The sequence below is a fragment of the Lytechinus pictus genome, chromosome 4, assembly GCF_037042905.1.
Source record: "Lytechinus pictus isolate F3 Inbred chromosome 4, Lp3.0, whole genome shotgun sequence".
Taxonomy (NCBI): Eukaryota; Metazoa; Echinodermata; class Echinoidea; order Temnopleuroida; family Toxopneustidae; genus Lytechinus; species Lytechinus pictus.
The window spans coordinates 22,563,909-22,576,863 of NC_087248.1; the positions used below are offsets into that span (position 1 = coordinate 22,563,909).

General features: G+C 40.6%; 1 protein-coding gene across 1 annotated transcript; it reads right to left on the reverse strand.

Annotated features, from left to right (window-relative positions):
• Nucleotides 1–8,922: 8,922 nt before the first annotated feature.
• LOC129258809 (forkhead box protein O1-like) lies at nt 8,923–12,853 on the reverse strand. The gene has a single exon (XM_064098650.1). It carries the CDS (start codon nt 11,884–11,886, stop codon nt 10,672–10,674), a length of 1,215 nt encoding a protein of 404 aa, XP_063954720.1. The 5' UTR covers nt 11,887–12,853; the 3' UTR covers nt 8,923–10,671.
• Nucleotides 12,854–12,955: the final 102 nt, after the last annotated feature.

The window sequence follows — 12,955 nt, forward strand, 5'->3', positions numbered from 1 at the left end:
ATGTGATTAACACAGGTTATGATGCCCCCCCCCCCCCCGAATGGGCCCTATACTATAGGCTACATCAAGATACTATTAGTCCTAATTATATTAACTGCCAACAATGATCAACATGAATTATGTACTGCAAATATATATGGCTATAAATCGTTTCTCTTTTGTTTAATACTCATCTGTTATAGATAATTTAACTTTAATAATAGAATCTCACTGATGAATATGGACATGTGTGAGATACCCGGTACATGTATAACTCTTGCAGGCCAAATCTTTGCTCACAATAATTCTTTACTGCAAAATATTTGAGAGAAAATTTTAAGCTGAATAAAGAACGCTTCCACGTTCATTTCATCACGGACCTAGTAGGTCCATGATTTTATATAGCCATTCATTTCATATAAGCTTTAATATTCAAGGAGATGGGGCCCGGCCCTACACGTTCCTGAGCTCTGTACCATATCTACATACCTACGCACACAGCCTCGACCAACACACTACCAGAAGACCTCAATGCTGGGCCAATTGTTGTGATTCTTCGCCAGACTGCCAGTGTTTTGGAGTGGAGCTATGGGGGTCAGGTCGGGTCGTGATGGGTCGCCGAAGGTCACTTGGGGTGGCCCAGACTTTTTCATCACACCCCGAGGGTTTCATGGAACTCCGGTTATCAACATACACTGGAGATTAGCTCTCATACCTTTTTGCATCATAAAACAGGTCTTCCCTCTCTCTCTCTTTCTCTCTCCCTGTCTCTCTATCTTTCTTTCCTTGTGTCTTACTACTATGTGCAAGTCTGTCCATCTGTCCATCTACCTGTCTGTCTCACCCCCATCCCCCCAAAAAAAATAAAAACTCACCTTATATCTCTTTATCAAGCTATTAACATGTATTTTAATCTTCACTGTTTGTTTTTTTATTAAACCTGACTTTTTCATGATTACATTTGATTAGAATAATATTGTTTCATCTTTTAGTGTAAAAAAAAACATAGGCCTAGAAAGTAGAATACCATTAATTTTCATGAATATCAATAGCATACATGTAGTTCACAGGTGATCAGTGGTCTCTAAAGTGGAAAGAAATCTGAGATAGAAGAGAAAGATAAAATATACATGTAGGCCGACATGTACACTTCCAATTTTTTAATCTTTCAATTTCAAAATAAGATTTGATTTGACTTCTGCTTTTGGAATGTGATGGTAACATTTTAATTTTATTCAACAAGCACTTAAATTTGTAAGCCAGTAAGCTGCAACTGACACACATCCAAAGCCTCTATTGCCTGAACTTACAATAGGCGTAAAATATATTTGGTGTCAACAAGAGTATTAAAAGTAATACATACTGTCATACAGCCCTTCTCAAAATTGTAAAAATAAATGTGTTGTCATACTGATTTTTTTTTTCAGTAGGCCTACTTTATAGGCCTATACTAGTAATTATTTTTCAATTACACAGTACTACTACATAGGACCTACAGGGATAAAGATCTATGCCCTCTGTTTTGATATTGTTCGTATAAAACTAGGTTGAATATAAATCATTTTTACTGTTTAGAATGTAGGCCTACAGGCCTAATGATGCGTTTATCTGTGCAGGGAGACGAAAGGGTCCTGGAAACGGGTAACCCAACTTTGAATCTGTTGGGGAGTCTTTGTCAGGGCCAGTATGTAGGGCCAAGTCTGTCACCAGCGAAGCTTTCCACCATCGGAATGCCTTTCAGCAACAAAACTCAGAATGGTATTCACTACTTTTCCTCAGATCCATCCACACACGCAATCTCAATTCTCTCGTTCTTTCCATCCAACAAGCTCGCCCGACTACATGTACGGAGGTTCCGCTGCATCGCTACTTTGCACAGTTTGAGAGTTATCATGAGCCTACACATTCCGAGACAAAGTCACAATGACAATTTGCCATATCGTCATGTACGATAAACTGGTGATGGTGTTGGTGTTAAACACAATTTAGAGTTAGACTGTCTTAAAATTGTACACCTATAAATCTGAGCTTGCAAAATTATATTCTTTAAATTGATAGCTCAACACTAGTAAAATATTACACGGGGATACAGGGGGAAATCACCCCCCAAATGAACAGAATTTCTCAGCAAAGGGGGGGGGGTGATTCACCCTCTGCGTATGGCCATGCCCCCCCCCCTCCACTGGACATGGTAGTAGTATATAACTCAAGCAAGGCAAAGGTTGCAGTATGCTAGCTTCAATAACCAATGAGACTGAACTGAAAAGAAAACTTTATCTCAATCTCTCTCTCTCTTTATCCAATCATCATTCATTCGTTGAAATATCTCATAGGGATGGAAAGCTCATTTACACTGGGTCAGCTGAGGAGGTGGAAAAAATATATGAGCCTCTTAATAGACAACGTGCTCCCTGAGTGAAGGGAATAGGAGTGCGAGGGATATATATCTCTTCCAAGATGAGCTGTGAAAGGAGAACAATGCAGAAAATTAGAATGGAACTCGGTCGTAAATCACGGCCATGTGGGAATGCAGGGGGGGGGGCTGGTGTTTCTTCCCCACGAATTCAAACACGCACGCACGCATGTTGTCCCATTTCATGAAAGGATTGACAATATGCCTGTTGCTACCCAATGACTTGAAATAATGATGGCTTCTGACTGCTCCCAGAACTGGCAAGGTTGATATCATCAGAAGCCAGATTGGGGAAAATGTGGATCTTTAAAAGCTCCCTGGCACATCTTTTGTTTCTTAAAAAAAAAGTTTGAAGGGGGAGAATTAAGCCTTGATTGTAAACACCACATGTCCCGGCCCTATTACTAACGCCCTCTCCGCATCGAGTTGACAACGACATGACAACTGACGTGCGAAGAGAGAATTTGGCCAAACGATGACTTGGAATAAGGGGACGTCGTAGCGAGTCAGCCGAGCTGATCATCTTCATTACGCTTGCCACACCATGAGTGGTGTTAAACTGATTAGAATAAGAAGGTTGCATGTGGAGACATGTCCCTGTGGACTTTACAGAGGGTTGACTTTGGAGAGAATGGCCCAAGACAAACAATTGAAGGGTGCGTTCAAACTATTCTCTTTTTAGCTGGTACAACAAACATGAATCATGGAACAAAATGGAACCACTCCTCACACTTAGCCAACAGAAGCACATTTATTTTTCGAAGATTTACCATAGAATAAATCTGGTTAATGGGGAAATAAGAGGGCAGCAACGCAAATGAGGTGGGGGCACCAAAGGCACTGGCCTTCATTGCCTTTGGCTCGATGCAAGCTCTATAATGCACAACACGAAAAACAGTTACAACGGAAGAGGTTCAATTACACCGAGTGTCCCTTTTTCAATCCCACTGAACATCGCCGATCAGTGAGTTTGACCCATGGAGTACAGATAAACTTGAATGTAAAAATGCTGTTTAAACTCAAAGCCCATTATTGTAACAAATATTGTATAATCTTTTTGGGGGGAACAAGTTGTTTACATTTTAAACAAAGTGATTAAACTTTTAAAAAGTTGTTTGAAAAGTTTAAACAATTGTTCAAAAGTTTTAGAGCAACTGTTTAAAAGTTTCAATGGTTCAAAAGTTTAAACAATAGTTGTTAGAGTAACGAGCTTAAACAACATACTTGAAATTTTAAACAGCATTTTACAGCGTTGGATTGGAATTGATGACCTAACGAGGAGGAAGCCTGTAGTAGAACAGTAATTGAAATCTCCATCGCAATTCAGTCCATCAGCATTTCGGTAAACTTGCATTTCAAAAAGTCGCCTCTTTCATTGTTTTTTTCATGTCTGAATTTTACAGTTGCTTTATAATTTTCATATGACCATCAAAAACACTTCAAAGCAATCATGGTTTAAGTTCACCTTTTTGAAAACTGCGTTTCTAGGGTTTTAAGTAGCAAGTGAACGCAGCAATAGTGGTTGAGAGTAGATAAATAATCCAAGCTTTGTACACATGCATGACTGATAAGTGCTGTCACAAGATTCCCTATATGTACCATGTTCACCCAGTTTGATACAGGTTAACAGGCTTGGAATGATTTCACAGCTAATAACATGTTGTTTTTCAAGTTGCGATATTGGTAATCAAACAAAGTAAAAGGCAATTCTGAAAATTTAGAATATTATTCATATAAATGGTAACTTTATATTTGACAGCTTTAGGTTTTATAGGCATATGCCTGAGGCTGTATACAATGATAACATGACTTTTGAATAGTGTAGTAGGTTTCACGGTACACCATGTATCTTTCTTGCGCAAGAGATTGGGTGGTCCTTTTCAGGACCAACACTTACCCAAGAAAGATACATGGTGTACAGTGAAACCTACTACATTATTCTTCTTCGCCATGGAAACCTTCAGAAATTACATGACTTTTGAATGTACGGAAGAATACCCACTATTTTCACTATAAGCATTAACGTGAGGAAAATTAATGTGGGGGGGGCATCATGAGAGGGGAACTAATTCAGTAATAAAAAAAATGTAATCTGAGGCCCACTCTTTTCCATATTGCCACTGATTACTTCATACACAGTTGCAAGTTTGCAACAGTAGTCCCACACATACATTCTCGATGACCTATCACTTTGACAAATGAGGAATCCCAAGCGACAGAGGGGAACAGAAAGCCATTAATCACGGGTACGGTTCAATAAAGTAACCTTGGCGTAGGAGTCCCTACTTACAGGTTCCGTCCTGAATTCATTTTGAACTCTACTTTTTTTTTCCCATCGCGGTATCAAAGCCACGCTGCTCCTGAAAAACGGGGGAGAGAGAGATCCCTCGCTTTTCTCTGTATAGTGTGTCGACGAGGTGAGTACCTAGGCAAATACACAAATTGTCTGTGTAGTATGCACAGACACGTATGCAACTATGCCATCAAACCTTTACAATATCCATTATCAAAAGGAAGAGAGAGGAATTGCAAAAGAAAGTGCGATCTCAATCTAGATCAAGCCAAACATACTTGATAGTGATGATTTATTCTGCCGACGGTAATGACTGAATTACTGCGACTGATATTTGCTCTCCTTTTCAAACTTCAAGTGACAGTTTCGTGGCGTGCTGCTCCTTCACGCCACAAAGCTTACCGATGGCCACACGAGCACGTACCTTGTCTCATGCATAATTTTTGCCGTCTCTTGTGGGGGGAAAAAAAGAGCTTTGTGATTTTAAAGATACTAAATGCATGACCAAATACATGTACATTACACATCGAAAGATCTATTTAATAAATACTAGTATTACCTAAAATAACTTTAAAAACTCAGGACCTACTGTAAAACATTAGTTTGTAGACGTCATGCAACTCATAATACTGAACAAGTCATGTATAAAATGACGAACATGTCATGAAAGACTAAGCTGAATGACCAATTTACTCGTAACATGAAGAGATCGCTTTGTTTTTTTGTGCTGTCGGATTGTAAAGGATTTCATTCTCTAAACGGTTTTCATTCTGTAGGTTTTAAGTATTGTCTGCTTCACAATGTGGCTATATACAGCCGCTGCTCCGAGTCCAACAGAGTATTGTGGACTATTTTTGTTATTATTATTGCTGTTGTTGTTGTCCTTAACAAGAAGATATGATGGGAGGACCATAGGGCCGAGTGCGCCCCATGACCTGCTATACAGTCCTGAATTACGGGTGCTTCTGACAATTTATGGCCACATAACTGGGGACAGTTTAGTTTATTATGTCATTAGGTAAATCTGCCGCTGATGCTAATGACTTGGCCACATGCCACATACCAGTCATCGGTGATGGATAGAGAGAGGTTGGTAGAGAGCGGGGAGGGAGAGAGGGGGAGGGGAGGGGAGGGGAGAAGGGGAAAGCGATAAATGGAGTAGAAAGGAGAAAGGGAGAGCAAGGGTATGAGAGTAGGAGGGGATCAGAGGGCAGGGAAGAGGGAGTTGGTGGAGTGGAGAGACTGATACCCCTTTCACAAACCCATCCTCCAATTATCCGCCTAAGAGTAATGCGGATAATTCAATAAAAATTGCATTCACAAACTCCGAAAATAATCCGCACTATTTTTTTACGAGCGCCCGACCTGAAAAAGGCGGATAATTGTCATGGCAACTGCACACGCCCCCTCCGATGGGGTTGTGTTGGAAAAGGGTGACCTTTGTGACCGCACCATGGCAATTATCCGCATTACTTTGGAAATGCGTACATAAAGTCAAAATCTGGTCCCGATGCCGCTATTATGCGGATAATTGCAGCATCGAAATCATGCGGATAACTCTGGTCCCGCTCCGATTTTACGACCAAATTATGCGGATATTATCCGCATAATTGGGTTTATGAAAGGGGTATGAGGTGAGAGAGAAAGGGAAACTGGTAGAGGAGGGGGGAGAGTAAAGGGAGGGGAGGGGGAGAGGGGAGTAGAGAAGGGGGTAAAGGGGGCAGGGGATAGGGGGGGAAAATTACAGGTCCAAAACTTGATGAGAAAATCGTTGCGGCGGCCGGGTAAATCAAAGCCACCCAGGGCCAAGCATAATTCTTGAAAGACATTTTCTAAAAAGGTGTTTGTCTTTTCTTCCCCTTCATCTTCCTCATCTTCATCCCTCATCAAACACTGCTCTAGATCACAAAGATACAGCCATTTTATCCTCCATTCAAGTTTAAGAAAATATCCTAGTCCTCATCTGGCAAGCATGGTAATTACATGGATAAAAGACACTAACAAGGCAAAAAAAAGACAACATATAACTGCTCATTAAACCTTTTTGTTCCATTTACCGGTAATGACATTGCTGCAAGAAAAATAATGGTTTCACGGCCTAGAAACAGGATTATTCATGGAAAAAGGGATAGGACGTGACTTTTGGTTTAATGAGATGAGATAATCAAAATGCCTGGCTGGGGGGAGGCATGAAATGATATAATAATTTTGCTAAAAATGTAGATGATCATATATATATGCTGTAGGCATGATCATATATACTGTAGGCTCCTTTGAGATGTTTGTTGGAGAAAGGAGATCATTACGTGTACAAGCGTAACAATAAAAGATTTTGAGTTCATTGTGACCGATATTGGGAGAATTTTTAATATTGTGCAAAAGGCATGCAGTGCATACATATGATGCAATGCAAAATAGTAAATTTCTTATAAGTTAAATGGTTCCCAAGTCTTATACAGCATTCACTAATTCTTCAGTATATTCAAATCTTCCAATCACTCTTAAGACAGTTTCTATTCAGATTCAGTCTCATACTAGTATTATAGGTCCTGTTTTTCCACAAAGACTTTTTATAATAACAAGTACACATTTTCTGTAACAAGTTTACAAGCACCCAATCATATTGAATGATTTCAGTAGCTTTTAACTTCAAATTTATTCACAAGTTTTATGAAACACGCCCCTGGCCCTGATGGTTATAAATGTCGGTCTTGTTTCATAAAGACTTGTTATGATAACAAGTAAACATTTTCTATATTAAACAGGTTCACACACAACCAATCAAATTGAATGATTTCTGTACCTTTGAAACCCTACTTCAAAATTTTTAGCAAGTTTTATGAAACACGCCCCTGACGGTTATTTATGAAGTAGACACGTAGAGTAATAGCATGGACACAAGTGCTACAGGTCCACAAGTGACAGTCGGCGATTGTTAACAGCCGACATTCTTCACCTACCATCTCTTCTAATCTATCCCGGGTGCTAATTAGAAAGCGTTGTGCACCGGAGAGTGGCATGCCTGTTATTTCAGACGCATAACAATGTCACTGTTGTACGAGCAGCATGAATTAATTAAGCAGAAGGCAGTATCCATATGTGCGACCCTTGACCTACATACATGCACTATCAGATACAAATTCAGATATTATCTTTCAACTTCCCCCCTTGAGATCTACAGCTTTCCAATTTTGATTCCGAATGTCCCAAAGCTGTAATAGCATACAGGAATTTAAATGGATTTTTTCCCCCTATCATTGGAGAGCATGCCACGATTCGCTAGAGTTTGGAATAGATTTGAGTCAGTTGGTCTAATTTAAGCCACAGTGGGGTCAATAAAGTCAGTCAAAAAAGCACATCATTTTGACTCATTTGGGTGGGATAGGTTAGTCGGGTCTCTAAATTTAATCACAGCATTTGGTCTCATTTTGGAAGAGTTCTTACTAGGGTTGAATTGACTCAGTCAGGCTACTGGGAAATCAAACTTTAAAAATACTGTTCTATCCAATGGTCGATTTCGACAACATGCGCCTCTCATTTTCTAAGCGTTAATGGTGAACCCATCTGACGGAGACTTCTCCCTTTTATTTTTCTCTAAGACTGTAAAAAATAAAAAAAAGTATCTTGCCTGAAGTGATTCCTATAACGTATAATTAATATCTAAGGAATAATGTACAAACAGTTCATGATTGGAGAAAGACGTTATACCGAGAAGGCGAAAAACCGAAATTCAAGTATTTCACGACCTCTACGAAGTCGCCTCATCCTTCTCCTCACTCACGCATGCAAGTAGGTGATGCTAGTTCGAGAGGGAAACCATGGGGGAACACGAGGGGTGGTGAAAAAGCTGAGTACTGAGTTGGAGACGTGAAAGGCAGGATGAAAAGGCCTGCATTGCAAATATGGGAAGGGAGGGGGGGGGGTTGATTCAGAAAAATGCTGCAAAATGAGGAAACTCCGAAAACGGATTGTAAAAGTAGGGTGGGGTATTCCAGGAAGCGAGTTCGAGGTGAGGGCAAGTAAATTTGGCTAAAGGTATATACATGTAGGCCTAAATGCAAACGACACTAAAACAGGGCGAGGTATCACAGAGCTTGCATTTGAGGTGGGGGGGGGGAGAGAGATACAAATTTTAGCATAATAGAGAAATGGCAGGAAGGTCTGGATGGAGATAAAGACCGGGAGAGAGGGGGGCAAGAGGGGGGGGGGGGTGAAGGAATACAAATGAAGCTGTTGAAAATTGGGTTGAGGAGTTGGTGAGAATACATGAATGGAAAATCAAGTGGTGGCTCACTTCTCGCCGCCGTGCAAGTGCACTCCAAATTCACTGACCTGGCTATGCTCTCCGAGAGCTTTAAAGGGGATCCAGAGGGCTCAGAATAAAACTACAATTCAAGGTACGCAAAAAATGTCTGTTACAATATCATTATTTCGCTTCAATTTGATTATATCTTGAGTGCCAGAATCTAGCAGATCCCTTCTCAAGAAACATTATCCTGTTGGTTTTTTTTAATCTTTAAATATATAAGTAGATTCAACTTCAATTCAAGGTTTTTATTTTTATTTTTAAATCCAATGCTAGAGATCGCCCACAGAATACAGCATGTCCCATTGCATGCATTATTATTCTATTTCAAGGCTTTTCAAGTTTAATTCACAGTTCTTATAAAAAATAAAAAGAACTTTCCAATGCTAATTCACCCACAGAATACGCCCACCTATTGATAGATGTATATTGTCAGTTAAGATCTAGAAAAGAATAAACTATTACCCTCCCATACGAGTATTCAGTAAATTGCCTTCAGATTGTCCTAATATCTCGAGTCGTCATCCAATATCTTCAGCTTAGGCCTATAGATCTCTTCATTACATTTTCTAATGCATTAAATTTGAGTAATTTTCTCGAGTAGTATAGGACAGACGAACTCAATTTTGCCTTTGCCAGGTCGCTTTATCATTTTTTTTTTATATTGATGATTTTGAATTACATGTAGAATGTGCATTTTGAATATGAAAAAGGATTTTTATTTGAATTTTGTCTTTTTTTCATTTGGAATTGGTATGAGGTTAGATCCGAATTTGACCGAATTTGAATTTGAATTTGTATCTGAAATTCACCATTTGGTAAAGAAGTATAATTGACAAGGAGTAGATATTTAGATCTGAATTTGATTTAAATTTGAAAAATTGAATGTAATTTGTATTTTAAATTCACAATTTTGAATTGTATTAGATAAACTATCCAAACGTATACCATACCCTTCTTCCAAAGGCGGTCTGTATGATGTGCACACCATCACATAATAGGCGTTTGAAGACTATCTAGGAGAAGCAAAGTTATGAATACAGTTTGCATTCTACTTGGTTGGAAGAAAGAAATACCAACGCAGCTTTAACACATCAATGATCACATCCATTGAGGTACTTTCAAGCCAAGAGTCTTCTTTTCCATTGAATCCTTTGCAGACCTATCACTATGCTTGCATATTTCTTACAAATGAGCATTTGGGGAAAATCCCTTTATGTCCAAAGGTGTTGGAAACTAGCTCCTTTATTGGATATTAGAATCAACAAGGATCCCTCACTCACTAGAAGTGGTAGCTCCTGAGGGGAATATTTCACCTTGAAAGGTTCTGCATCGCTTACAGTATATAAAATCAAGAGAACTTGATGACAAGGTGTTGCTCGCGGAAAAGCAACGGTGGTTATGATGACATTTTAAGAAGCATGATTAGCTCTTGTCCAGTACAAGTATTTCTACTCCTACACCAGGAAGCGGTACCTGAAACATTCAGTCATGATTGAAAGGACAATGTATTTTTTCAGTCCAGTAATTTGATCAAAGATTAGATTGAATCTTAATGATTTATAAGTGGAAAACATTCAACAAGAAGTGGAAGACATTCTTCAAGACAAACTTGAAGGGTATGTGATTAAGTAAAAGATATACAATGAAAGATATTAAAGAAAAAGTTGGTCTTACCATTTAATGAACCCAGCTTGGAGCAGCCATGGTCGTTGCTGTAGTTCCCATCGTTCCTATGTTATCAAAGCTGGCTTCAGGTCCTTCTGTCAAGTCCTGCTCATTCCGCAGGATGGTTTCCACATCAAGATCCCAACCCTTGAGAGGGTCCACTTGCACGCTCTCCAGGTCACTGGGGAATCTATCCACATGTCCCATCCCGGGATGGTGGTGATGAATGTGGCCAGGCATGTGAGGAAGGTGTTGAGGGGTTCCGCCGTTGGGGTACGGGAGCGGATGGTGGTGGCTGTTGGTGTGAGTGTTGTGGCCGTTGTTCAGCAGCATGGCCAGGTTGCTGCCTTGGTTCCCGGAAGGCATCAGCCTGTGAGGCGACGTGTGCTGGATCATGCTCTCCTCGCGACAGCTCGGCATGGGCCGCGGCGACTGCTGCTGGCGCAAGATGGCGGACTGCGAGAACATGGGGTCCTGAGGGATGATGGCATCGCTATTTTCATGCATCAAATTTGTGAAGCTCTGTCGCATGCCATACTGACTGGGTGGCAGCTCCTGCATCGGGGAACACTGACCTAGAGGACTTACAGCTGGGGTGCCCTGTTGCGAGTAATAGGGGCTGTTACTATGTACAGGAGACATATCGGAACCACTGTAGCTTTGTGGAGAGAACAAATACCCGCCGCTGTTGTGTGAGTGGCGGATCGCGGGTTCTACACTAAGACTTGAATCAAGGGTCATTGCTTTGGCTAGTTTTGCTAGCTGATCTGTTGACTGGTAGGGGTCTGGACTATCGTATGACTGATCTTGGAAGGGAATCGGTGACATAGGTGGGACTTCATTGTCATGCATGTCAATTTCTGGGTGCGTGGTCATAATCGGGGATAGACGGCCACAACTACTCGCGTTTGAGCTGGCTCGCGACCTGAAATCTGTCGTTCCCAAGTTGAACGGTAACGGGCTGGCACCTTCCTCTCCTTCTAACTTTGGCGTGGGACTTGTGTTTCCCCACTTTGCGCGTTCCTCCAGGACCTTCTTCTTGACTCTCCCTCGCTTCCTCTCAAACTTGGAGTTTGTGGTGTCCATGCTGGACGCTCTTCTCCTCGATGACTTGCCTGGTTTGGCATCGGGGTTGATCATCCACCAGGAGCTCTTTCCTGTACCTTCGTTCTGCACCCGGACAAATCGGCTGTGAAGGGACAAGTTGTGTCGAATAGAGTTCTGCATAGAAAATACACAAAAAAAAAAAGAAATGCTTCAAAATTTGCTTAGGTAGTTGTGTAAAAACTTAGCACAGCAAAATAGATGTAAAAGCAGAAAAAATATTCAAAATTAGCATGCGTAGGTATTTAGGTCAGTATTCCTTGAAAGAAATGATACATTGACCGCTTTATTATCAAAGTCTGACTTAAAAGGAAGTTTATGGCTGGGCACAACAAAACTGGGCATTTGTAAGCAAAAATGTAAATTGATCTTCTGTCTGTAGATTGATTGTTAAATTTCTGATGATACAGGAAATGTATTCATCCCTGCTGTAAATCATTTTTTGAATATATTGGTAATGTTTAAAAGGGCTACATGTATATGTATTTAATGAAAATCAGTGGACATGTAGGTTTGCATGAACATTATGTAGGTTGGGTCTTATAACATGTACAGTAACTCAAGATGCAAGAAGTCTGATCAGCAAATTTATTCCAATGGGAACGGGAGGTGATAGCATTATTTTCCTTTTCTTTTGTTCCACCTGAACATTACATATCAATGACTGGTTATGAATATTTTAGAAAAAGGAAAGGGGAAACCACCAGAATTCATTATTTGATACCAGTAAGAATAAGATCACTTTCTTTCTCTCCAACCCGGTCCACAATCAAGAATATTTCATTACAAATAATCGGATTGCCATGACAGCTTGCTAAGCATGCGGCATGGTTACAGTGAAATGCGCCAGTGTCACATTGCCTTGTCTTCCGATAAAGAAACCTGCAGAGCCTGAAATCGTAGAAACAGCCGCCATATCGCTTCTCCCTCAAAAAAGTGGCAAACCAGATCCCAGCTCTGCTCTAAGCCCTGAAATGAAAGATTAACGACGGCCTGTGGTGGGTATTAATAACGCACAGGCGCAGAGCCGTTCCCGGTGCCCTTTTCTCCGAAGCGCTTAAACGCACGTTGAAAGCGTATCACTATTACGTTCATTAAATGGGCGGCGGACCATAGAGACGGGAGGCTCACAGCGGTCACATTATCCCGCATTATCGATTTTGAAAATTAGGCTTGGGGAGAGCGAGACAAT

Bases quoted from the DNA above. Each gene is read 5' to 3' on its own strand.
- LOC129258809 (XM_064098650.1), bottom strand. From the start codon at position 11,886: ATGCAGAACTCTATTCGACACAACTTGTCCCTTCACAGCCGATTTGTC.